General features: G+C 49.0%; 1 protein-coding gene across 16 annotated transcripts in view; it reads right to left on the bottom strand.

Annotated features, from left to right (window-relative positions):
* Positions 1–27,376, bottom strand: part of AGAP1 (ArfGAP with GTPase domain, ankyrin repeat and PH domain 1) — a 640,400-nt gene that overhangs the window by 421,781 nt on the left and 191,243 nt on the right. For all 16 annotated transcript variants that reach the window (XM_034955413.4, XM_034955414.4, XM_034955417.4 and 13 more), the window contains exon 2: positions 1,213–1,271. In XM_034955413.4, the coding sequence (XP_034811304.1) occupies positions 1,213–1,271 (59 nt within the window). The remainder of the gene's footprint in view (positions 1–1,212; positions 1,272–27,376) is intronic.

The following is a 27,376-nucleotide window of genomic DNA, read 5'->3' as shown; positions in this document are numbered from 1 at the left end:
GGTGTGTCAGACACCAATGAGAGAGAGGGCACAGTGACCACAGGGCCTTCCCATCTCAGGGCACCTCCCACTCATTGTACTTCATTTCCTAAGTTTAAAAACAAATACTTTTCCTGGTGACAAAAGTCTCTTCAAAGACCTAGAAGTTCTTTGTTGCTCTATCTCCTCATATCAGACATGAAGGACCGGAAGGATCCTGTCTCCTGGCCCTTGTCCTGTCCTCCAAGCATGCAATGAGGTTGGGGTCAGTGGGGAGGAGTCCATGGGCCGCAGGGGATCTGGTGCTATCAATAGAAATGCAGAGGACAGACACACTAGGCAGGCCCATGCCGGAGTCTGCAGAACAGCAAGAGCTCGTCTGCTTTCCTTTCACGGTCAAATTAGAAAATACATACACACACATACAGAAATTAGACATATATACATACATACATAGATACATACATAAATACAAACATACACACGGAAATTAGACATATATACACATATATACATACATACACAGATACATAACCATACACACAAATGCCACATATTTCACGACAAAGAACCTGGTTGTTTCAAAGTTAGACTTGCCCCTTCCTTCCATCCTACGGTAGAGGGGAGCGGCTGGAAAGGGTGGCTGCAATGGACCACTTTTTACACATGCCAATTTGAAGCTCTACATAATTTCACCGAAAGGGTAAAGTTTGTAAAAGACAAAAATTTTAATTTCATGCCAATACTTGGTCACAGGGTAAATAGTCACATTTCAAAAATGACGGATACCAAAGCTTGGTGACTCATGACAGAAGCCTTCCGTGACATCCTGCAAAGGACAAATCAATCCATGGGGGTGTGTGTGTGTGGAGCCTTCCGTGACATCCTGCAAAGGACAAATCAACCCATGGGGGTGTGTGTGTGTGGACACACACACAACACATACACACCCACGAGATGTGAGAGAGAGGATGATGATGGCCTCTGCCCTGCACATGAGACACCGCCCTGGCTGAGTGGCAGTCATGGCTGTCGTAGCTGTCCCAGGGGCACTCAGGAACTTGGACTCTAGTCCCAAGCTATCAACTATACCTGGCCCTTCCCAGGAACACACCCAGAGTCACACTTCCACTCTGGGCCCCAGGCGATGACCAGTTGCCTGGGAATGCAGGCTTGGGTGTGCACAGAGCCCCTCCCTTCCCACAGGTGCCAGGGCCAGAGGGAACCACTCACCACTTTGAGCTCCGGGACAGATCGACTCAGCGTCCATTCCTGGCTGTTCACGAAGGCATCTGAAAAAGAGGAGGACACAAAGTCAGACACCATAACTCACGTAAAGGCCAAGTCGAAATGCCTCCAATGGGCCATTTTCACATCCGAAGGTCACTGAAGATGGTGCAGACAAGCCTCCGTGTGTCACTCTCACCCCAGAAAGATCAGTTTGTCCCAGTTCACGACACTCAGCTAGATGCCAGTGGGGAGTTCCAGGTCCAAGTCTGTGGTCGGTAACACATGCTCTGTCCAATGACTTCGAAAGTTACTGAAAATCGAACTTTCCATTTTTCCCCTGCTAAAGCCACAGCCCTTCAGTGGAGCGTGTATCTTCAGACCCTCCTGACTGCGCCTGTTGGCAAGTGTGGAGATATTTAAGGACACACCTAGCTTTCTGAGGAGTGATTCTGTTATAGCCCGTCGGTCCACATTTGGTCTTTTGCTTGTCTACTACAATAGTCATTTTTCTGAAATCCCACACACACAGCAAAAAGTATGATTGAATTTGAAGATTTGAATGCTCACAGTGTAAGTTAACACTTCAGTGTTTGTAAGTAACAGGTTACAGCTCAGAAGAAAGATCTGGTGCTAGAGTTTTGACCCTCACTAAGATATTAAACACTGAAGACCCAGCCAGGATGGTTTAGACTATGTCAGAAAGATGGAGGACTCCTAAACTTCATGGGGTGGTCTACAGAGCCCAGCCCTCTGCAGGTGCACTCTCCCCCGCCTCCCCTGACTGCCTGTGCACAGTGCACCCACCCGATACAGATGACCCAAACGACCATAGCTTTACCTGCAACCCAGTTTTCCACACCCACCACATGCCATTTCTTATCATAAATGAGACCCCATGATAGTAGTCATCATTTGTCCTGGTGATCACATGGCAGCTCGGGCAACACATGCCGAGTGGGCTGGACCAGAGGGAGGAGGTGCATCCCACTGACAGAAAAATAGCTCTTTCCACATGGGATTTACTCCCAATATATTGTCCTCCAATGCTGAAACTTACTCACTCTACATTATGTCTAAGAAGAGACCTGATTCATAAGATGCCTAAAAGTTAAGAAACACCATCACCTTCACAGAACTGTGTGATATGAGGACCGCATGCATGCAGGGCTGGAAGCCAAGGGGCTAACCACACCATGGGTGTGACACAGGAGGGCAAAACCAGCATCTGAAGGAGGCCAGGCACACCCTGGGGAGCACAACCCACCAGGTCACACGATGGGAGCACAACCCACCAGGTCACACGATGGGAGCACGTCCCACCAGGTCACACGATGGGGAGCACGTCCCACCAGGTCACACGATTGAGAAGCACAACTCACCAGGTCACAGGCTGGGGAGTGCATCCCACCAGGTCACATGCTGGGGAGCATGTCCTACCATGTCACATGCTGGGGGAGCACAACCCATCAGGTCACACAAATGAAGAGCATGTCCCACCAGGTCACACGCTGGGGAGGGAGCACATCCCACCATGTCACACGCTGGGGAGCACGTCCTACCATCTCACACGCTGGGGGAGCACAACCCACCATGTCACACGCTGGGGAGCACGTCCCACCAAGTCACACGCCGGGGGAGCACAACCCACCATGTCACACACTGGGGAGCACGTCCCACCAGGTCACACGCCGGGGGAGCACAACCCACCATGTCACACGCTGGGGAGCACGTGCCACGAAGTCACACGCCGGGGGAGCACAACCCACCATGTCACACGCTGGGGAGCACGTCCCACCAAGTCACACGCCAGGGGAGCACAACCCATCATGTCACACGCTGGGGAGCACGTCCCACCAAGTCACACGCCGGGGGAGCACAACCCACCATGTCACACGCTGGGGAGCATGTCCCACCAAGTCACACGCCGGGGGAGCACAACCCACCATGTCACACGCTGGGGAGCACGTCCCACCAGGTCACATGCCGGGGGAGCACAACCCACGATATCACATGCTGGGGAGCACGTCCCACCAGGTCACACGCCGGGGGAGCACAACCCACCAGGTCACAGAGTGGGGGGCACATCCGCCCAGTGTGTTCTGGGCGGGGGGGGGGGGTCGTGGGGAGGGCAACTGTGCAGCAAACCAGATGCCACGGGCCCTGCAATGACAGCGTCAAGGGTCTCCCGATGCCGAGTGAGACATCCCGTCAGAGGAACACTCCCTGCTCCAGGAAAGGACAGCTGGGTAGATCAGGAGGAGATCTGAGTGATCTCTAGAGGGCAGAGACTTTCGGGGCACAACATGCCTGTCCAGCTGGCAGAGCAGACCGGCAGAGGCCCATCTGCAGGAGCTCAGGAGGAAAGCCCAAGAGCCCTGAGGAAGAAGATGCCTGGGAGGCGGACTTCTCCCTGCACTGCCCGCAAAGACTTTCAGTCACTGCCCCTCTACTCTCCTCCCACTGACACGGACACATTGGGAGCTAAATATCGGGGGCGCAAAATTTTGCATAATTGTGCACCCAAACACCACCCCAACATGCTGCAGACAAACATTACCCGTGGACAGATGATGCAAGGAGCGCACTAGCGTGGGCCTGACACCCAGCAGGCGCTCAGTCAGTGGTAACTAATTGTGTCTTAATACCATCAGTGAACAGCATTACCAATTAAGTTGCAAAACACTTCTTTCTGTTATCGACTACTCTTGCAGAAAAATGGGAATGTGGCCTTAGAGGATCTGCAAAGTGACCCTAATGGTCCAGGGAAAACTGAAAGGTCAATGATGATGACTCCAAAATGCAGGCCCCAATAGTGTCCGGCTTCTCAGAACGTCACTCTGTTGCTGCACTGTAACAAACCACACCCTGGTTAAGTAACTGTGGATATAGCCACATCATGGAATAGTAAAACCAGTAACTGAAGCTCAACATACTGCAGTGGGGATTCCCCAAGTCCCCAGGCTACTATCAAGTGATGACAGCCAGGTGCGATACAGAGATGGATAGGATCCTCACAAATGCATTTCTAAAAAGTGTATCGGGGGTGAGGGGTGCAAAATATGTATACGCTTGGCCGGGCGCGGTGGCTCAGGCCTGTAATTTGGGAGGCCGAGGCGGGCGGATCACGAGGTCAGGAGATCAAGACCATCCTGGCTAACATGGTGAAACCCCAACTCTACTGAAAAATACAAAAAAAAATTAGCCAGGCGTGGTGGCGGGCGCCTGTAGTCCCAGTTACTCGGGAGCCTGAGGCAGGAGAATGGCATCAACCCGGGAGGCGGAGGTTGCAGTGAGCCGAGACTGTGCCACTGCACTGCAGCCTGGGCGACAGAGCGAGACTCCATCTCATTATTTAAAAAAACAAACAAACAAACAAAACAAAACAAAACAAATATGCATATGCTTGTCAAGGCTGAGACTATTTCTGGTAAAATTTCAAACTTAACAGGTGCTGATTTAGGGTTAGGAACTAGATGGCTGAAGTCAAGGGTGATGAGATGATTTTCCTTTCATTGTTACCTTCTGGCACCTTTTAAGGTTTATTCCATTTGGCACATAAGAAATTAAATCGTGAAGTTTTAAAAATGAACTTTAATAGTAAAACAAAGAGGGTAAACTGTGAATTAAAATGAGCTCTATTCATCAATGCACTGCTGATTTTTCAACACATACCACCATAAGATTAACTTTCTAACAATATAAAATATTCATTATAAATTAAGCAGTGCTCCATTAAACAAAGATGCATGATTATATAAACACTGGAACAATGTGAAGCATCTTTTTACTTGCAAATACATCCTCACTTGAATGGAACATATTTGTGTTTGTGGCAATAAGAGTAATAAAATAAATGCTTGACTCAATTGGCCAAAACTCTTCATCTCCCATTAAAAAGTATTTATTTTAAAAACTTTCATCAACTCTGTTACCGCCCAGTCAAAATGGAATACTGCCTCATACAAAGCTAAACGAAAATTAACAAAACATTCGCGAAAGCCATGCATACCAAAATAGTCCTTCCTCCTACTCCACTACAGGGACCTATCTGTGGGCTGGACACTGTGCTGGCGTGGAATTGTTCATCACTCAGTAGGTGGGGTTGAGGAAGGGTGGGGCAGGGTCCAGGCCAGCTGTCCTGCTTCCTTCCAAGGTGCAGGAACACTGGAACGATAAATATGCTTCAGGGAAACACAGCTGGGCATATGCGCATGAGTGTGTGGATACATATCCAGATGTGTGCACACCTGTGTTCCTGGACCAGCCAGAATCCAGTGGCACAGAGGATGTAGCTCGTTCTCAGAAGTGTCTGGGCCAGGCGCGGTGGCTCACGCCTGTAATCCCAACACTTTAGGAGGCCGAGGCGCGCAGATCACCTGAGGTCAGGAGTTCAAGACCAGCCTGGCCAACGTGGCGAAACCTCGTCTCTACTAAAAATACAAAAATTAGCCAGGCGTGGTGGCACATGATTGTAATCCCAGCTGCTCTGGAGGCTGAGGCAGGAGAAGTGCTTGAACCCGGGAGGTAGAGGTTGCAGCGAGCCGAGATCCCACCATTGCACTCCAGCCTGGGCAACAGAATGAGACTCTGTCGCAAAAAAAAAAAAAAAAAAAAAAGCATCTTGTGAGTATTTTACAATCGACGTTGGTGATAGTAATGATCCTTCCCAAGAGCTAGCCAGGTGCCGGGCTCACCGACCACTGCAGCCCTTCAGGACAGGTTCTCCCTGCTGCTGCCTCTGGACACAGCGGGACACTTGGGAAAGTCCCCCTTGACCCCCTTGGCAATGCCAGATTCTAAATCCCTCCCTCATTATCTGCTGTGTTGCTCAGAGCCTGCTTGCCCTAGACTAACCTGGGACGCTTAGCAAAGCCAGCAACAGGTGAGCATCAGCCGGGACTCTGGAAATCAGAACCTTCAAATCAGCATTTCTTTTTTGAGACGGAGTCTCGCTCTGTTGCCAGGCTGGAGTGCAGTGGCGCGATCTTGGCTCACTGCAATCTCCACCTCCCGAGTTCAAGAGATTCTCCTGCCTCAGCCTCTCGAGTAGCTGGGACTACAGGCGCCCGCCACCACACCTGGGTAATTTTTGTATTTTTAGTAGAGACAGGGTTTCACCATGTTGGCCAGGATGGTCTCGATCTCCTGACCTCGTGATCCGCTGGCCTCGGCCTCCCAAAGTGCTGGGAATATAGGCATGAGCCACCACGCCCGGCCTCAAATCAGCATTTCTAACAAGCTCCCTGCAGAGCTTTGTCCACACTTTATTACTCTCCATCTTCAATTTTTCAAAATTTGCTAAGCAGATGTTACAAGTATAAAACTCCAAGAGCAGGAATTTCTGAGAAATGTGAAAACAGCACAGGTTGCCATGGGCAGAAAGTGCTGCAGTTACTGAGGCTAAACTCCTACCCCATAACGCGGCCCTCAGAGATGAGCCCTGCTTCTCCCACCTTGCCCTGCCCATCCCAGTGTCCATGGGAGATCAAGAGGACGCAGAGGGAAATGGGTGTGAGGGGTCAGGGAGCCAGGAGCCATGGGTTTGACAGTGACCTCGGTTAACTTTCTGGTCTCTCAATTTCCTCACCATAAAATAGAAGCATTTCTGGTCGGGCGCGGGGTGGCTCACGCCTGTAATCCCAGTACTTGGAGGCCAAGGGGCGTGGATCACCTGAGATCAGGAGTTCAAGACTAGCCTGCAGGCAGATCACCTGAGGTCAGGAGTTTGAGATTAGCCTGCAGGTGGATCACCTGAGGTCAGGAGTTCGAGACTAGCCTCGTCAACATGGCAAAACTCCATCTCTACTAAAAATACAAAAATTAGCCGGGCATGGTGGCAGGCGCCTGTAATCCCAGGTACTTGGAGGCTAAGGCAGGAGAATTGCTTGAACCCAGGAGGCGGAGGTTGTGGCAAGCCGAGATTGTGCCACCGCACTCCAGCCTGGGGGATAGAGCGAGGGAGGGAAGGCTGCACTCCAGCCTGGGGGATGGGCGGGGGAGGGGAGGGAAGCTGGGGAGGGGAAGGAGGGGGAGGGGAGAAGAGGGGAGCAATTCTCTCCTAAGGCTTCTGTAAGGTTCCAAGGAGATGCTGCCAAGGAGGTGGCAGGATGCCTGGGAAAGGGCCCAACTACCCACAGAGGAAGCTCTCCTATTACCTTTGGGGGTAGGATTAAAGAGCAGGAATTGATGTCCCATTGCCCAGGTGCCACAGCCGGGGGAGGATGCTCCCGCTCAGAGACAGGCACACATGCTACCTGAACTCACTGCTGCGCTGGAGGCACAAGTGAGCCTGGAGTAACACATGGCCTGCCAAGTCCTGATGAAGCAACCACACCAGGGATGGAAAACCATGGCTCGGGCCGGGCGTGGTGACTCACGCCTGTAATCCCAGCACTTTGTGAGGCTGAGGCGGGCGGATCACTTGAGGTCAGGAATTTGAGACCAGCCTGGCCAACATGGTGACACCCAGTCTCCACTAAAAATATAAAAACTAGCGAAGTGAGGTGGTGTGCACCTGTAATCCCAGTTACTCAGGAGGCTGAGGCAGGAGAATTGCTTAAACCCGGGAGGTGGAGGTGGCAGTGAGCTGAGATTGCGCCACTGCACTCCAGCCTGAGTGACAGAGCCAGACTCTGTCCAAAAAAAAAAAAAACCAAGAAAACTGGCTCACAGTGACCACTAACTCCACATGGAGTAAAACAAACTAGAAGGCTTTACTGGAGTTAGTTTTCATCCCACGTCAATTTATATTCCATCAAACCACATAAAATTGCCAGGTCAATCTGACCACAGCCAGGAGGAGATGTTCCTGCTTGGAGACAGGCACATGTGCTACTTGTACTCACTGCTGTGCTGGAGGCACAAATATGGTCAAATATGGTTGAATAGTGGCAATTTCACAGTGAGGTTCAACCTACAGCACATAAACGTGCATGAAAAAAGTCATCCATGTGATATGACTACCAACATATACCAAAAATTCTAGAATGGGAAGTAATCCTGGAAATGACTCCAGTTGGCCTATCTTAGCATTCTACCTCAGCAAACAACACCATCAAGGGAACAGGGCCCAAGGACTATGGTCAAGGAAGAGAACTTTCAGAGGATTCTGGACCTGAGATGAGGAAGCCCCACCTTCCCAGGCTGCAGGAGCCTGGCTGCAAGGACCAGGGAAGGCAGCTCCTGTCCAGCGGTGCCTCCACTGCGTCCTTCCTCGGGATTTCAGAGCCTTCTGCTAAAGGCTCCCCGACATTCTTCATTAGACAAGGGAGCCAGGACCTCATCTTCATTAAGACAGCCATCGTCTGGCAGGTGGGCTCATTCCCCAGCAGAGCTATGGACTCCAATTTTCTCCTCCAAATTATCAACTAGAAGCACAGCATGCAGCCAATATTAGAATGACTTGATGGTCTCCCGTGTCACGTTCACCCCCAGCCCAGCCCCCAATTCTGTTTGGCTCCAGGAACCACAAATATGCATTCCAGACAAAACTCGTGAAATTATACACAAGGCTAAAAAAAGGAACCTGAAATTGCAGGTGACATTTTAAAAACAACATATTATCTCAGAAATTGGGAATTTTCTTTGAAAACCTTAAATGTCACAAGGATTTTAACTATTATTTTTAGCACAGAAAAGGGGAGGAGCATTTATTTTTAGTTTAAAGCAGCTGTAAAGCCCCCAAATATAAAACAAAACAACAATGGAAGAAAGATGGTACATCCACAGAGGAGAGGAGCATCGGAGGAGGCTGTGGCTGCCACAGCCTGTCAGTTCTGTGCCGAGGAAGGAAGTGGAGTCTTTAATAGAATAAAGAAATCCATTTCAACGCAGCCGGAAAAGAGCCCGCTGCAAACTGGATCAGACATAATCCGCTGATGACTTTCAAATGTAGGACTTAGCAGAAGTTCACCAGCACAGTTTCAATGGTATGATTTAATTTCTTATTTGGAAATCCTTGAATCCCTATAATAAATGAAATAAAACATAAACCCTGGGGATACCAGATTGGTTTCAGGCTTCCCTGGAAGTTCAGGCTCAAAGATCCTTTTCAGCAGCCTCAAAGATCCACAGACAAGACAGTTTCCCACCCTGACATGTCCCGACAGCATCCCCTGCCCTGGCCATTCACCAGGCCCTCTCAGTGCAGGGTGACAAACACCTGGCCACCAAGATGCCACCATGCCCCCCCCTGCAGGCACATCCACGCCACTGCCTGCAATTCCAAGGCTCTTTCCCCTGAGCCCTGAAGCGACTCAGAATCTGTCACAACAACGTCAGCATTTGACTGGGTCCTCTCTCTTCTCCTCTAAGGAAATCCCAAGGCAAAAGTTTGCCGGCCCAAATGGGCTCTAGAGGATTTGCAGCTTTGTAACTTCTTAGAGGATAGTGATTTCCACCCCCCATATATATAAATATATACAATATACACTAAATAGAGCATATAATATATACATAATATATAATATGTACATATAACTATATTATAGAGTATATAATATATACATATAACTATATTATAGCATATATAATATATACATAATACATAATATATACATATATTACAAATATACTAGCATGTGTAATACATAATATATACATATATTATACATTATATACATATATTATAAATATATACTATGTAGAGTATACAATATATACATATATAATATATACTATATATACACAGAGAGAGAGAGAGAGAGAGAGACAGAGACAGATTCTCGCTTTGTCGCCCAGCCTGGAGTGCAGTGGCACAATCTTGGCTCACTGCAACCTATGCCTCCAGGGTTCAAGTGATTCTCCCGCCTCAGTCTCTTGAGTAGCTGGGACTACAGGCACGCGCTACCATGCCTGGCTAATTTTTGTATTTTCAGTAGAGACGGGGTTTCGCCATGTTCCCCAGGCTGGTCTGGAACTCCTGACTTCAAATGATCCACCTGCCTCGGCCTCCCAAAGTGCTGGGATTACAAGTGTGAGCCAACACACCCGGCCTCATTTTCATTACAGTTTCTTCAAAAGCATTCCTGAGTGCCTGATAATACCCCTCCAGAATCACGGTGTTCCCCAAGAACGCCCTTGTCGTGGGTGTGTAAAGCACTGCTTAAAGGATTCACGTCTGAGAGAATCAAAGCAGAGGGCGTGAGGATTTGAAAGTCAAAACGGCAAGGAAGAAAATTGCCCTTTCCTTCTTAAAATGTGAAAACAGAGGCCCACCTACAGCCTTGAGGAGCGGAGCACAGCTCTCCCGCACTGCTGGGATTATCTTCCGCATTTCCTTCAGAAGAACTGTGTTCCATTAGCTGAGGCTGCTTCGGAATATTTAATGCATAAATAATAACTTCATAGTCCTGAAACCCATGCCCCAATTCCACCCAGTTTCCATCTCACTGTTATAAACCAAGGTGATAACAAGTTTTGTTGCAAGCATCTTCCTAAGGCAGGTTTTGGGTCCAGTGCAGTACAGCCTTCTGGCCCCAGCTTGTTAACCTACAGGCTGAGTACAAGCTTGTTCACAGATACAGGGAAGAAGTTCATTCCAAGCTACAGAAACAGGCCGTTCCCCCAACACCGAGGTCCCCAGAAGAACCAGCCTGAGGTTGCCTCCAAAACACATTTTACAGCCTCCCTGGCACTTCTGGCAAAGCCCCACACCTCATAGCTTCCTTGTTTCACAGGCTTTCACTTCCATCTTTAATTCCTGAACCTGGACAGCTTGGTAGAGAGTGCAGACACCCCCACTGCGAATGCTGGTTCTCCTGGAGCCCGGACTGCTGACGCAGTCAGCAGAAGGAATGGCCTGCCCATCCTATGGGTAAAGCACTGTGGCTCTCAAAACCAAAAATGCTTCTGAGTTTGCATCTCTGAGGGATGTTAACCACTTTGGGCATGGAATGCAATTTGGATGTGGTGCTTCACTTTTTGGAGGGCATTTCATGGCTCTAAGAAGTAAATTTCAGCCACAAAATGCTCCAGGGGTTTTACAAAGAGGGAGGGAGTATCCAGGATCCCATTTAACCCGTGAGAATTCAAAGGAGTCACAGAACTCCAGGGGAAAAAAGTACAATTCAACTTCTAGTATATAGTGAGCTCCAATGTTATAAAGAGTCAGCCCCAATTTCCCTTGCTAAAGGGAACAAGCACCCGATCACCATCATCCAAAACCTTCTTAGTCTTCTTACAAATACATCAGGCTCTCTGTAGCAAGACAACGCAACCAAAGACACTGCCTGCATCTACAGGAGGTCTCCCCAAGCCCTGGACCCCCATCCCCCTGACCCAGCTCATCCGCTGTTCCCATGCCCCAGCAGTAACACCCCACCAAAGTAGGAGAAAAGCTGGAGGGGAAGGGAGGGGGCATGTAGGGACGTCCTGCCCAACCAGTTCTTTCCCTCCTGCCTCCCCGTCCCTCCTGTGCGAGCCTAGGTGGGGGGTGGGGGGGGGTGTCTGATGCCCGTGGTGGTCCAGGCCACCATCTCCTGCCTACACCACCAACCAGCCACAGGTATGGGCACAGGGCTCCCCTGTGCTCCTCTCCTCTCTAATCTCCAGACACCTGCCTTCAGGAGCTTGCTAAAAACCCACCCTGGGGTTTTCACATGCTGACTACATGTTCAATTTATTGTTGAGCCTCTGAGTAACTGAGCTTCTATTTAAAGTGGGAAGAGCAATAAAAATTTAAAAATTGTGATAGGTATGATGAATAATTATGCAACCATCAAGCTGCTACAATAACAAGAACCTGAGAAAATGACTGTAGGAACACACTGAGCGCCACCACCAGAACGCCAGCTGTCACACTAGGGAGACACGGCCTCCTGCCAGGGGTTCCTGGCACCCCTAAGAAGCGGTAGAACATTGTCACCTTAGACCAAAGCCAGAATCCTACATTTCATATAAGACGTAGAATTTTGAACAGATCTCGAGAATGCTTTAAAACATTTTAACACCTAAAATGAAACTGCTGAGTCCTTGAAAGTGAAAATGTTGAATAGGGATATTTTATGAAAAGGTACAAGTCAGAAACTGCAAGAAAAAACAAAATCCGTAGGTTAAATTCACAGCCATTTTTTTTTCCTGAGATGTAAGAGTAGACAGCTATTTGTCTTACTGCAGTTTGGGTGGAGATATATATTAAAACAGGGGTCCCCAACCGCAGGGACACGGACTGGTACTCATCCATGGCTGGCTGGGAACAGGGCCACACAGCTGGAGGTGAGCAGCGTGTGAGCAAGCAAAGCGAAGCTTCATCTGTATTTACAGCTGCTCCCCGTAAGCTCACACCACCTCCTGAGCCCCGCCTCCTGTCATATCAGTGGCGGCATTAGAGTCTCACAAGAGTGCAAGCTCCACTGTGAACCACACCTGTGAGGGATCTAGGATGTGTGCTCTTTATGAGAATCTAATGCCTGATGATCTGAGCTGGAACAGTTTCATCCCAAACCATCCCCCCTCCCCCGACCCCTGGGTCCCTGGAAAAACTGTCTTCCACAAAACCAGTCACTGGTGCCAAAAAAGCTTGGAGACTGCTGTATTAAAAGATAATTTCGACTGCAGCTTAGATGCTGGTAGTATGCAAGAGCCACTGTATTTGCTGAAGTTAAGACAAGTTGATAGACACAAGAACATTTTCCCTGGTTAAAATAAAGAACGTAGGAGACAAGATATTTACAATTCATATGCTGAGTTTCTGTCAGTCCTGGGCTGGATATAATTGGGCCTGACAGTTTTCATTCCAGAAAGAATTATAAACTCAGTCAGTCATACTGTTTAATTCATGGTGAAATTAATGTTTATAATAAGGGATGGCTCAATAATAGACACAAATAAATCCAGAAGATTACCACAGAAAGAGCAATCAGAATTAACTCACTCCTTACTGTTGCTGAATTTTCGCCACAAGAGCAGACTAAGAAATTGGTTGGGGGAGGGTCCGTGGGGCAAGGTGAAGGGAGCACAGTCTGTGAAGCCAAGGGTCACCCCTCCCAGGCACAGGGGTGACACACACAGAGAGTCCACTAGGTATTGGTCCTCCCTGCCATGTCACTCACAGAGAAGCATTGCTTCATCGGGGATTGCAGGGGGAAGTGGGGGCACTGGGCACTAATGTGGCTAAACTACTTCTAACAACCTCACATGAAGACGAACAACATGTACACCCAACACAGCTAACAAGCAAACCAGCACCTCCCCATCCCGATGCGGCAATGCTGGTTCAAATCCATGCTCTACATGGAACGCCTGGGCAGCTTTTCTGCGAGTCACTTAGCCTCTTGGGGCCTTAATCTCTTCATCTGTGAAATGGGAGGGCTGCCTCCGGTTCTTCCAGCTCTCACCTCCCAGAATCTGCTCTTAGTAAGAACACCCTTTCCATGCAGACCTAAAGCTGGCTGGTGCCTGGGGCTGTCCCAGCTTCTCTCAGGTTAATGGGCTGGCACTGACCTAAGGGCAAGGTTCAGCTAAAATAACCGGACTTAATGGCAAATCGAATGAAACAAAAGTTAGGATACTTCTCTTTTTTTTTTGAGATCGAGTCTCCAGGCTCTGTCGCCACGCTGGAGTGCAGTGGTGCCATCTTGGTTCACTGCAACCTCTGACTCCCTGGTTCAAGAGATTCTCCAGCCTCAGCCTCCCGAGTAGCTAGGATTACAGGCGTGTGCCACCACACCCAGCTAATTTCTGTATTTTTAGTAGAGACGGGGTTTCACTGTGTTGGCTGGGATGGTCTCGTATAAGGTGGGGAAGAGGCTCATTCTGAGAGGCAGCATGGATAATTTTTCCCCCACAATTAAGTCTGCAGCACATGCATGGGAAATGGGCAGCGATATCATGGTGCCACTACTAATTTTGTGATTGTGTTACGTGATTAAAACAAATCCTGCCCAGCAGGTTGTAATGCTCAGCAAATCTAATCAGCCTCCTGGGAGAAGGTCTGTCCAGCCAGCAGACCCACACGGACCATCTCTCATCCCTGTGAGCTTGGTCTGTGGCCTCACATCCAAGATGCCACAATCCAGGCTGGAAAGCGTGGAAGCTGGGGCACCCGACCCGCCCTTCACACTGAAATGTCCACTGTGCACCCTGGGACCTCACACGACTCTTGGTTCCCCTGTCACTGATGCTCAGGGTAAGGGTCATAAGCCATGGTTTAAAAATTGGTAAACAGGCTGGGGGCCGTGGCTCACGCCTATAATCCCAACACTTTGGGAGGCTGAGGCAGGTGGATCACCCGAGGTCAGGAGTTCAAGACCAGCCTGACCAACATGGAGAAACCCTGTCTCTACTAGAAGTACAAAAATTAGCTGGGCATGGGGGTGCACGCCTGTAATCCCAGCTACTTTGGAGGCTGAGGCAGGAGAATCGCTTGAAATCGAGAGGCGGAGGTTGCAGTGAGCTGAGATCACGCCACTGCACTCCAGCCTGGGCAACACAGTGAAACTCCGTCTCAAGAAAAATGGTAAACAAAACAATCATGCAGGTTCCCTCTGGGCAATACCCATCCTGGTGCCCCTCTGTCGACAACCCCATGCAAGTGTCTCCTCGGCCCTCCTCTGTTCTCAGCACAGACCTTCCGCTGGTGCACCCAAGGGAATGAAACTTGAAGACTACCTCACAGAGGGGTTGGTTATTCAGTATCTCCCGCGACAATGCTGTCTGATGTCCAGAAAAGAAGCCACCTCCTTGTGAAGGACAGTGACCCCTCTCAGCTCCCTGGGCTTGGAGCTCAGATGCTCCTGTAAATACGCATGGTTTCTTTGTGCCCCTGCTGACTTACCTCTTACCTCTTTCACCCAGCAAAGTGCCCCCACTGCGCCCGGCCCTCTGCCTGACCAGCTCAGATGTGGAAGAGACACTGCTCTGCCAATATGTATGCTTACAGGCAGACCTAGGCCCCACCAAATACTGTGTCCAGAACAAAAGCTGTCTGTTCTTGAAAAAAGTTCCACGACAGATCAAGTGTAATATACTGAGCACAAACAATGGGCTACAGATCGTCTGTAACCTGAGCCCCAGTCTGTTCACCATGTAACTGACTGACAGAGACGACATATAAACACCCGTGAAGGAAGCTGTCTTCAAGAATATCCAACTGATCTTACAACAGCAGCTATCTCTGAGGGACGGGGGTAGGGGATTGCCTTTTTCTCTTTACCAATTTCAATCCTGTTGTAAGTCTTTACGATGAGCATCTACTACTTCTATAAGATAGGGCAATAAAGGTGCACTCATGGAAAGAAGTAGTTCCTTTCTACACCTCTAAGAGCTATTATGGAGTGAACTGACTCATCCACATCCACATGGTGATCAAGCTGAAACCCTGAAGCCTGCGAAGGTCAGCCTCGATGCTTAAAACACTGGCAAGCATAATTAAGGAGGAAACATGAGGAAAAGGTCCTTGTTATTTCCCAGCTTCTCATTCTTCACACCATGAATGTCAAAGATTCTTAACTGGTTTTGAGGTTATACAGTCTATTTAATAGTAAAATAGACACAAGAATTTTTAAATACTTACATTCTCCAACTATGGAGCTCCGCTCAGCACCTCTCACCCACCCTGGGCATCCCTGTTGCTTGCCTTTGGGTTAAACCAGGTGAAACTGCGAAGAAGCCGGAGCCCCCCATGCATCCTGGTGCTTACACAGCCTCTCTCCATTTGATCTCCAAGTCTGAGATGCGTTTGCTTCCTAATCACCCATAACTCCTCAGGAGAGGAGAAGAGCACCCCACATATACAAGGTGAGCTGTGCAGTGACAGCAGGACTTGCCCCGAAAGGTGCCCAGGAGATGCCTGAGCAAGACGAGGAGGAGCAAGTGTCCTTGGGAAGGTAGCAGCTTCCTTTTTTTTCTTTTTTTTTCCTCCCTGAGGCGGAGTCTTGTTCTATTGCAGAGGCTGGAGTGCAGTGGCGCGATCTCGGCTGACTGCAACCTCCACCTCCCAGATTAAAGCAATTCTCTTGCCTCAGCCTCCCAAGTAGCTGTGATTACAGGGCACTGCCACCATGCCCAGCTAATTTTTTTTTTTTTTTTGAGACAGAGTCTCGTTCTGTCGCCCAGGCTGGAGTGCAGTGGTGCGATCTCGGCTCTCTGCAAGCTCTGCCTCCCGTGTTCACGCCATTCTTCTGCCTCAGCCTCCCAAGTAGCTGGGAATACATGCGCCCGCCACCACGCCCAGCTAACTTTTTGTATTTTTAGTAGAGACGGGGTTTCACCATGATAGCCAGGATGGTCTCAATCTCCTGACCTCATGATCCGCCCGCCTCGGCCTCCTAAAGTGCTGGGATTACAAGCGTGAGCCACCGTGCCTGGCCAAATTTTTGTATTTTTAGTAGAGGCGGGGTTTCACCATGTTGGCCAGGCTGGTCTTGAATTCCTGACCTCAGATGATCCGCCCACCTCAGCCTCCCAAAGTGCTAGGATTACAGGTGTAAGCCACCACATCTGGCCAGCTTCCCGATCTTATTCCTCATGCTTTGAATCACTAGACTTCAAGATAAATGGACAGTTAACTATGCAGCTTCCAGAATCACATGGTAGTTTCTGTTACTTTTTATAAAATGTTCCTGGTATGCTTTGCAACATTAACAGACATTGAAACTGCCATGTTTTTCAAATGGGAACGTCATTAACCCCCAAGTAAGGGCTGAGGATCAACTCACAGGACCCACACTTATGCCAGAGGAAATCAAGTTTATTTCTGATTTTTTCAGTGGGAATAAAAGCTAATTCAAATCTATTCTCAGTTAACTCTTATCTAATTTCCACATCCTCCTATGAGAATAGCAAGTACTACTACTTCTAATGTTTTGTGGGGTTTTTTGGAGACGAGGCCTCACTATGTTGCCCAGGCTGCACTCGAACTCCTGAGCTCGTGATCCTCCCGCTGCAGCTTCCTGAGTACCTAGGACTACAGCCGTGAGCCACCAGGCCTGGCTTAATGCTGTTTTAATGAGAGCTTTCTGCAATGCCTTCGCATGACTGTGGTGGGCACCAGCCTGTCCCTCTGTTCAGGGGTAAAGCCTTCAGTACCTGGCTGCTGGGAGTGCAGGTGGCTGATCACTCTAGGCTGAGTCCCCATGCCAGAGACTGCACTCGGGCAGAGAAGTGAGTGGTGTGGCCCAAGGATATGACCCCTGGAGGGCAGAACACGTCCAATCATAGACTGGTGACAGGCATAAAGGCCCAGCCCCCGTGCCTACTTGGGGATAGCTTTGAGTACTACCTCAGCTCCTAAGCCCACAGTGCCACCACCTTCAGGACCCCTGAACCCTTTGCAAAGACTGCACTGCAGCCCCAAAGCCCCCTCCTCTAGGCCTGCCGGCTGAGCAAACCATCAGGCGGGAGCTCAAGAGGCACTGCAGGAAACATTCTGCACATGCTCTCCTTCCAGAGCCTCCTTCCCAAGGAGTCAGCCTCTGCATGGCCTTCCCCAGAGGTGACTGCCGCAGCCCACATCAGGAAGGCCCCTAGGCCAGCAAGTGGAATCTGACACTCTACAGTCCACACTGGGCCTCAGCCACTGGCCTGCAGGCCACACTCCCTCTCCCATGCACAGTACCTGCCAACTCCACTGATGCCACCACCGACAGCAACGGGTCCTGCTCACTGCCTCCCTCCCTCCCTTGCTATCTCCAGAGCCAGGCAGTGCCACATCAAGGGAGATATGCACGCCAAGCACGCCCTGACTCCGCCTTCGAGAATCAGCAGAGCAGCCAACCAGCAAGTCCACCGCAAGACCTGTGACTGCGGGCTGTCACAAATGCCATGCAGGACACACGAGGCGGCAGGGAAGGATAAGCAGGGAGGCTGGCGGGGTGCACGTCAGTCATCGGCTTCTCTGAGGCGCTGGGCCTGAGGGCTGAGGGTCAGCGAGGGGAACCCACTGGCTAGGCACTGAGGCTGAGTCAGAAAAGGATGGCCCAGGAAGGCAAGGGGGGAGGGCAAGGGGGGAGAGCATAGGGGCAGCAGGGCGAAGTATGGTTTGATGCTGGGGCCGGAGTGCAGAGTTTGGGTTTCATTCTAACGGCAGTGGAAGTCACCTGGTGGCTTTTGGGAGTTGGCAACATGGGTCACATTTTCTAGCTGGTGCCCCTCCTGTTTCCTAAGCCAGATTAGGCTCAATGTGCACCTGGCAGTGCAGGCACAAAGGAGCAAAGTGGACGGCCCAGTGCTGGAGAAGGCAAGGTCCCCACTGGCACCCTGGGGAAGATGGAAGGCAGGGGCCACGTTCTGTTACAGAGGCGAGGCCAGAGGAACAGGTGCAAGGCGGCGGGCATATCTACATGGCTGTCACCACCTAGACATAACGAGACCTGGCCAGGTAGGGGCATCTGCCAGGGAGCCCCCGGCTTTGGCTTATGGATACATAACGCATGTACAAAAGCTTCTTAGATGAATATTCAAACTCAATATGCGCACTTGGGGTCTGAATTTATTTTGTTTACTTGGTTTACATCCTCTTGAGAAAACTTTATAGTCTTTGTTAACTGGCTCTGTCTTACCACTAGTAACTAGATAACCAGCAACTAGAGAATGTGCTATCGTGATGCTGTTATTTCTCTGAAACATTTCACAATATGCTGCATGTTTGTTTCTACTAGGAACTCCGATTTTGCATCCCTGCCTTGCCTCTCCTGGATGTCACTGGCCATTGTCCCCAAGCTCATCCCTATCCAGTACTTTCTCCTAGTGGGTGAATGGGGGGCGGGCAGGAGTGCAGGGGTCAACATGACTGAGGTCACACTCAGGACAGGGAAGGAAGGGAAGGGAGGCGTGGTCCCCAGACCAAGAGGCCCCTCAGTTCCCCAGCTTGGAGCCTTCTACAGATGTGCATAAGCCCAAAGCAACATGATTTGTACTGAGTCTCCCGCTGGTGTCCACTGTCCAGCACTTGTCAACATGGGACCTGGCTGTGCTCACATCCACAAATGACCATGGCTATCCGACTGTTTTAGAACCAGTGTTGCTGTGTGGAGGAAGAGGGACTCACGACCAGTCACAGAATCCGACTAAATGTTGGCACATCTCAAATGAGTATCTTTACAGTCTTCAGCGGATTTTAAAGATGTGTTAAATCTACTTTTGCTTCTCGCAACGGAGACGTGTAACAATTCCTGCCTCCAAAAGTAAGGCACTGGCAACCACTGGCCATTACAAACATGTGCCTTTCTAACTTGCCACCAACAGGGTAGCGTCCACTGCCAGAGAGTGACCTTTCCCTGGATATGACAGTCCTGGGGCCAGGCGCAGAGCCCTATGCGCATGTGCTTGATTGACGGTGGGAAAAGGCACCAGCATCCAGCAGCCCACAGCCTCTCGGGGCTGGGGTCTCTCAGAAGGGACCAAGGCCTCAGAATCGCATGGGGCAGACTCCTTGCTGGCCTCGCCTCGGCCTAGGGAGCAGAGTCTGGAGGAGGGGGTAGAATCTTGTCTACAACCCCCACCCTGGCACTCTAGGCACACTAATCTGAGTGTTCTAAGATACAGGCTCATAGCCTAATTGGAGAAAACCAGGTGGTGAGCGACTTCCAAGAAGGCTCCTGGCATATCTAAAATAGCAGCCACGAATCCCTGCCAAACCCTCAGGCCAGATCCGAAGTATTTATATGGCTGGATTTAGAACTCTGAAAATAAAACATTGATTTTGACTTCTCGAAACCAATACTATGACTAGACTGGAGAAAAAAATAAATAAATCAAGAAGAAACACAATGACTTTACCCGAAGATAACCGTAAAAGCAACAAAAAGTCAGTGCACCTGCCCCAAGCAGACAGGTGTCTACCAATAGCCGGAAGCCCACACCTCTTTCCAAAGAGCTCCTTCAAACACATTCAGGGCCAGGAGCACTGGCTGCCCAGCCCGTCAGAGCTCCTCAAGCAGACGCTCTGCTGTAGATCTCAGTTTTAGCAATATCCATTCTACCTCGGACTCTGGGTCTGATGTGGCTGCTTAGGTGTCTGAGTTGGCCAGTCTCCTCTACCGGAAGCTAGGAATAAACCATGCTTTCCTCCTTGGCTATCACCTTTATTTTAAACTAGAAGCTGTGTCTCAATGTTTCAAATGCATAATATCAAGTGCTCCAATGTGAGCTCTGCCTTTGAAACACAATTTAACCTGGAGCCAGGCTCCCTCCTGCACCTGCCCCCGGAGGCACGGCCTCCCCAGCCCCAGGAGTCCACCCCACCTGCTGCTTTCACCTTTAAAGGGTGGGGTGCGGAGGGAGGGTCAGAGTCCCTTTTAGCTCAACATTCCAGGGTTGTTTAAGACTGTGTACTAAAGTTCTCTGAGTGGTAAAAGTGAAGCCACTGGACTGGCTCCAAGCAGGTAGCAAGTGAGATCCCTCAGTACCTCAGGTAGGGGGAGAGGGGAACCTGGGGACCCAGCACCTGGGGAGAAGAGAGTGTCAATACTGCATGAAAACGCCCAGGGAGAGACACCCAGGGGCTTAGAACTCCCAGTCACCTTTGCATTTGCTGTGATATCACTTTCATCAAACGCATGCAACAATGTGATCCATTTACCATCTGAAAAAATTAGACCAGGGAAAATAAACAAAAGCAGTATTTAAAAAAAAAAAACCACAAATGACACTATAGGTTCTGAAGTGCATCATGCACACAGAAACTCCTGGAAAGGAGGTGTAGGACACCACCCCAGACGCTCTCCTGGCAGCAGCCTCAGCCCTGCTGGCAGAGTCTCTGCAGGCACGAGCTGACATGTCACACAAGTGTGCACGTACACACATGCAGGACAGTTTACCAACAGTGCAGCTCTATGACTGTCCTGAAAAGTGGAACTCTCAAATGAGTGGAAATTTTGCAGATACTTCATTACACAGATTTGAGGTTAGGGGAGGTCCCTATGGTGACCTGCCAATTTGGTGTCCATCAGAAATTATTTGCCTGAAACAATGAAAACAAGAGGGGAGTTGAGAAACAGACTTAAGACTTTCAGAATTCCCCACCACACAGTACCATCTTTCTCTGGCTTACAAACGCACTATTATTTTCCTGGACAAGCTATTCTGCCTGCCTCTCTGCAGTCAAAATTGTTATGTTCTATGGTTTAATGGAAACATAATCAGTGCACTACTTTCTGCTCACTAACCCGGTATTGTGCTGGAGACTCTACGGGCTGATGAACAGCAGCAGGCTCACTCCAGGCCCGCGTGGTGAGCTGTGCAGTGACTTGTGGACACGGCAACCTCACTCTCTCCATTGCTCTTGCTCTAGCTCCAAAGTGCCCTGAACCACCTCGGTGCCAGCGAATGAAGAGTGTCCAAGGCATAGGCAGGGCCGGGGCCATCTACCGAAGGCAGCACAAGGGCCAGCAAAGCGCAGAAGCCCTGAAGCCCCTAACTCATGGGATAGCCTTGGGCTTATTTCTTCATTGCTCTATAAATACGTATACGTAGATGTCTCCTACAGATAACCAATCAATCTTACAGATTTACGGGACAATAATCTACCGCACAGGGTTGCTGCTGGAATCGCTGCACAAATGCAAGCAAAGTGCTTCCAACAGTACCCAGCTTGGCGAACGTTACACGGGTGCGGCTGCTGCTGCTGCAATTGCGTTACTGTGACACAGCAACAAACCCAGTCTAAACACAGGCACAGTTGGTTCTGGCCCTCAAACAGCACTAGCGGGTGAATGAGGGGCGGGATGAGGGGACCCAGGCCTAGCCATGCCACTGACTCCCCTGCTCCTCCAAGCTGTCACCAAAGCACCCCAATGCTCATTTCCTCCAATGCAAAATGAATACACAATGACTTTTCTTTCAGCAGCGGTGACTCCCTTGTCTAGTCTTAACGGGTACACACGTGGTCATGATGAAAATCTGAACAAAAGGAAAAAATTCCAATTCCCACTTCCCACCCACCTATAACTGGAGATGTGGGATAGAACAGATTCTAGTAGGGCCTGCAGTCTCATGTGGCAGGATCTGGCTTTTTCTGAAAGCAGCTTACATCTGCAGGGCATACTAAAGTACCCCAAGAGAGGCAGAAAGTTTCGGAAGTCTGTCTGAAGTAGAGGGGCTGGAAATGTGAGAGGTGAGTGAGTGGAGGGGACCGTCATGACCTTCCAGAGAGAATGAAAAAAACAATGTTGGGAAAGCAAAGTGGAGAGTGCAGATTCCTTCCTGCACACACCTGCTCCCCAAACAGACACCACAGACCCCAAACACCAATGAGCAAAAGGAGAGATCACACTCCTAAAATACTGACACCTCTGTCCATCTACAGCCCAGCAAGAGTAGACAGGAGGTTCAAGATCCGAGGGCAAGGCTGGGCGTGGTGGCTCACGCCTGTAATCCCAGCACTTTGGGAGACCGAGGTGGGCAGATCACTTGATCAAGGTCGGGACTTTGAGACCAGCCTGGCCAGCATGGTGAAACCCCGTCTCTACTGAAAATACAAAAATTAGCTGGGTATGGTGGTGCGTGCCTGTAATCCCAGCTACTCTGGAGGCTGAGGCGGGAGAATGGCGTGAACCCAGGAGGCGGAGGTTGCAGTGAGCCGAGATGGCGCCACTGCACTCCAGCCTGGGTGACAGAGTGAGACTCCATCTCAAAAAAAAAAAAAAAAAAAAAAAAAAAAAAAAAAAAAAGTCAGAGAGCGGAGATTAAGAAGAAAAATCCAAAAAAAAAAGAAAAAAAAAATCCAGGAACACATCCTTCTACCAAAGAGCGCTGAATCCTCAGTAATGTGTACTTTGCCCCTGCTTAAATTATCTGACCTTCCTCATCACAGCTAATGTCTTAAATAAATCTCTGGCCACATCCTGCGAAGAAGATAAGTCTGATCTGAATGAAGGTGGCATTCCTGCATTCCTGTGTATTTTGGAAACGGACAAAATGAAAACTCATCAGGTCATGTAAGCCATCTTTCAAACACTGGTCCTCATGTAATAAGTTTTTATCTGCATGTTTATCAAATTAAACTGATATACATCCAATATATCTGTTTGGAAACTCACCTAAAATGAATTTTAAACTGGTATCTACGATGAAGGGCTATTACGATTTACACATATCGGACTGTCACCCCCAAAGGTCAACTACAAATGAAATCTGGACTCAAAGGTCTGCAGAGGGATGACATTCCTACACATGAAAGGTTTGGGTTAGCACTCCCCACCTAGGAACACTAAAACTGAAATCATTACACCTGATGGAACCAGAGAACTTAATCTCCTTCCAAAGGATCAATATCTACCTTAGACTTCAAAGAAATGGGAAATGTCACAAACATCTCCTGTGGTGTGGAAAATTAACTGCCTGAAGAATGGGAATCTGTTTGATAGCAAATGCCCAGATTCTTCTGTTGAGAATAATGTTTACTTTTAGAGCTAGGGTGCATCCCTTCATTGGACATACGAGGAAACTGAGGCCAAGTGAGACTGTTATCAGCTCCCGCCCACCTGATCTGCAATCTGCATGTCAAGTGAGCAGAAATGTAATGAAGTCCAGCAGGGTTCATCAGGGTTGAATGGAGAGTGGGTGGAAAGAGAGTGAGGAAGATAATTATTCAAAAAGCCTTCCTAAACCAAGCCCAGTGGCTCAGGCCCATAATCCCAACATTTGGGAGGCAGAGACAGGAGGTTCACTTAAGCTCAAGGGTCTGAGACCAGCCTGGGCAGCACAGTAAGACCTCATCTCTACAAAAAAAAAAAAAAAATTATTTTAATTAGCTGGGCATGATGGCATGTGTCTGTAGTCTCAGCTACTTGGGTGGCTAAGGTAGGAAGACTGCTTAAGCCCATGGCTGTTGTGAACCATGATCACACCACTGCGCTCCATCCTGGGCTTCAGAGCAAGACCCTGTCTAAAAAAAAATATATATATATATATCTCCACGTATATATATACACACACACATATGTAATGTGTGTGTGTGTGTGTGTATATATCTCCTTCCTGGGAACCAGAATTCGGACGTCAAATTTCAATCTGTCAGCAGTGTCCACGCTCACACTCATACCTAGGTTTGGCTACAAGTGCATGATTTTAATCCCCGCAATATAATACAGGTGATGTTAGAGTTTTTATTCTGGGAGACAAAGAATTCCAATATAGAAGCTCTGCCTTCCCAAACCAGGAACAAAGATAATCTCCTGAACAAATTCTGTCACTAAAGCACACCCACCATGGCAAAGTGTTCATTCCTATCGCCCATCTGACCATCTATTCACCTTGGCCAGCACCTCTTCCCTCCCAGCGGGTGCCCCATACAGCAGGAGGCTTAGTCTATGGTCAGCTACCACTTGGCGGGACTTCAGCTTTACTGGATGAGATACATCTTTAAAATTCCTAAAAAGACCTGTGGGAAAACAAAAATCTTAGGCCCCCAAAATCACTAAGCTAAAGGGAAAATTCAAGCTGGAAAATGCTCAGGACAAACCTGCCTCCCACTCTATTCAAAGTCATCGCCCTGCTCACTAAGTGCATATCTGATTGCCTCCTTTGGAAAGGCTCATCAGAAACTCAAAAGAATGTCAGAAGCCCCCTCCCCACTTTGAGTGGTCCTGCCTTTCTGGACCTAACCAATGTTTATTTTACATGTACTGATTGGTGTCTCATGTCTCCCTAAAACGTACCAAGCTGTGCTCAGGCCACCTCGGGCACATGTTCTTAGATGTCCTGAGGCTGTGTTAACAAGCGCACATCCTCAACCTTGGCAAAATAAACTTTCAAGATTAACTGAGACCCGTCTCAAATTTTCGGGGTTCACAGAGCTCTGGAGCCAAATATTTCTGTTTTGATTTTTACAGTAAAAAAAATCAAAAGGTGCTAACAATATGGCATGACTGGTCATTTTTCATTGTGTTTTGAAAACAAAACCACCCATGGGCCTTCGGCTGTCCAGACAGACGCACCCTGTATACGCGTGGAGCAGTGAGGGGCCTCTGGTCTTCATAGCATTTGTTCTCTACTGGTCAGGTCCCAGGGGAGCATTACAGCTTCTGCTGGCAGCCACTGAAAACCAGAAAGCAAGCAGAAAAGGATATCGAGGTGATGAGAGGCCGTGGGACAAACAGCTGAAGGTGTTTCAGGCATCGGAGAGGCAGCCACACAGGAGGGGGATCAGCAGGGCTCAGTGTGACCCAGAGAGATGAGAACTGAGCCCTGAGAGCCCCTGGAAGGAGGCCTGCACTGCCAAGAGTCTGCTGCATGAACCCAGGAAGGGAGGAACCCACACACCAGGGCACACAGGCAGCTGCCAGGTCAGGGAGGTGGCTTGTGGCTTCCTCTCAGGAACTCTTCTGTCCTCATCAGGGTAATAAAGCAAGGTCCCCTCACAAGGCGTGAGTCCCCAGCAACAGGCAAAGAAGAACCCTCTGGGCACCAGGATTCTGCAACCAGCCCACTCAACCTCGGCCCACCCAGCAAAGCCCTCAGAACCTGCACACCCCCGACTCTCACAAACCCTGGGGCCTCTGGGGGTCCTGCCACAGGGAACCAACCAGCCACACCTGGAGCACAGGGTCTCCAAGAACAAGGGCTTCACAATGGCCATGGTGACTTGTATGCCACAGTCATCCCAGATTGGACAGGGCTACAGCATGATCCAAAATAGGCCCTGGTGTCCCTAATGCCAGATAGTCTCTCCTGTTGGTCACAATTCCTAATCTCTGAAAGTGCCTCTAAGATTGACGAGTGATACCAACAAGTTATTCATCTGACGCAGCTCTAAAAACTCAAGCAGCCATGGATGGTAAACAGTAGCTTCCCTCATACAAAAAAGGGGCTGCACCTTGCTTTTTTGCAGCAGCTTCCCATCTATAGTTCAGAAAAGAGGTAAGTGTGTATGGATCCACACTCCAAGAAATCACTAAGACTCACTCATTTCTAAAACACTGCTCTGCACCTGATGAATGAGTGCAGAAGTTGCTGCAAAAGTTACAGAAGCAGCTGCCAAATCCTCAAAAGGAAGCCTCTGAGCACCCAGCGCTCCCATCATTCCATTTAGGAATTAATGTGTAAATGGGACATTCTGGGCAATGACGGTTTTTTCCAAACTGAGAATGAAGCCTAGGGCTTGCTCCTTCACCAGGCCACGATGGGCTGGGTCTCGTGATTGCCTTAAGAAAGGCTGTGGCCAGCTGCGGTGGTTCACACCTGTAATCCCAGCACTTTGGGAGGCCGAGGCGGGTGGATCACGAGGTCAGGAGATCGAGACCATCCTGGCTAACATGGTGAAACCCTGTCTCTACTAAACAAAATACAAAAAATTAGCTGGGCGTGGTGGCGGCCACCTGTAGTCCCAGCTACTTGGGAGGCTGAGGCAGGAGAATGGTGTGAACCCGGGAAGCGGAGCTTGCAGTGAGCCGAGATCGTGCGACTGCATTCCAGCCTGGGCGACAGAGCAAGACTCCATCTCAAAACAAACAAACAAACAAAAAAAGGATGAGTTCATGTCCTCTGCAGGGACGTGGATGAAGCTGGAAACCATCATTCTCAGCAAAACTATCGCAAGGACAGAAAACCAAACACGCCATGTGTTCTCACTCACAGGTGGGAGGTGAAAAATGAGAACACATGGACACAGGGCGGGGAACATCACACACTGGGGCCTGGTGGGGGGCAGGGGGCGGGGGGCTTGGGAGGGATGGCATTAGGAGAATTACCTAATGTAAATGACGAGTTGATGGGTGCAGCAAGCCAACATGGCACATGTATACCTATGTAACAAACCTACATGTTGTGCACCTGTAACCCTAGAACTTAAAATATAATAAAAAAAAAAAAAAGAAAGAGAGAAAGAAAAAACAAGGCCATCTCCTCAAAGGAGAGTGAGCTGGACTCCTGACCTCAGCACATACCTTTCAATCCAGAGCTTCTTCACCTTTCTAACAAGTTATTCCTAAATTTTACAAACTTACATTTAGCACATTTAAATATTAAAATAACTAAACTTATTTTATAATCTATAAATTTTATTTGTATAATTTATTAATATTAAATATAAGATGTATTAAGTATTGTATAATATTTATAAATTATACAAATGTAGATGGCATTATATCAATATGTGTATATGAGGGAGGCAAGTACATTTTTAATAAAACAATGGTATCTAAAATAGTTACTTCTTTCCAAGGGATCAGTATTTTTACCAATTCTGTCTTTTTTGTTGTTGTTTGAGGTGGAGTCTCACTCTGTTGCC

This window comes from Pan paniscus, chromosome 13, assembly GCF_029289425.2.
Source record: "Pan paniscus chromosome 13, NHGRI_mPanPan1-v2.0_pri, whole genome shotgun sequence".
In the NCBI taxonomy this organism is placed as follows: Eukaryota; Metazoa; Chordata; class Mammalia; order Primates; family Hominidae; genus Pan; species Pan paniscus.
This window is presented reverse-complemented; position numbering and strand designations above follow the sequence as displayed.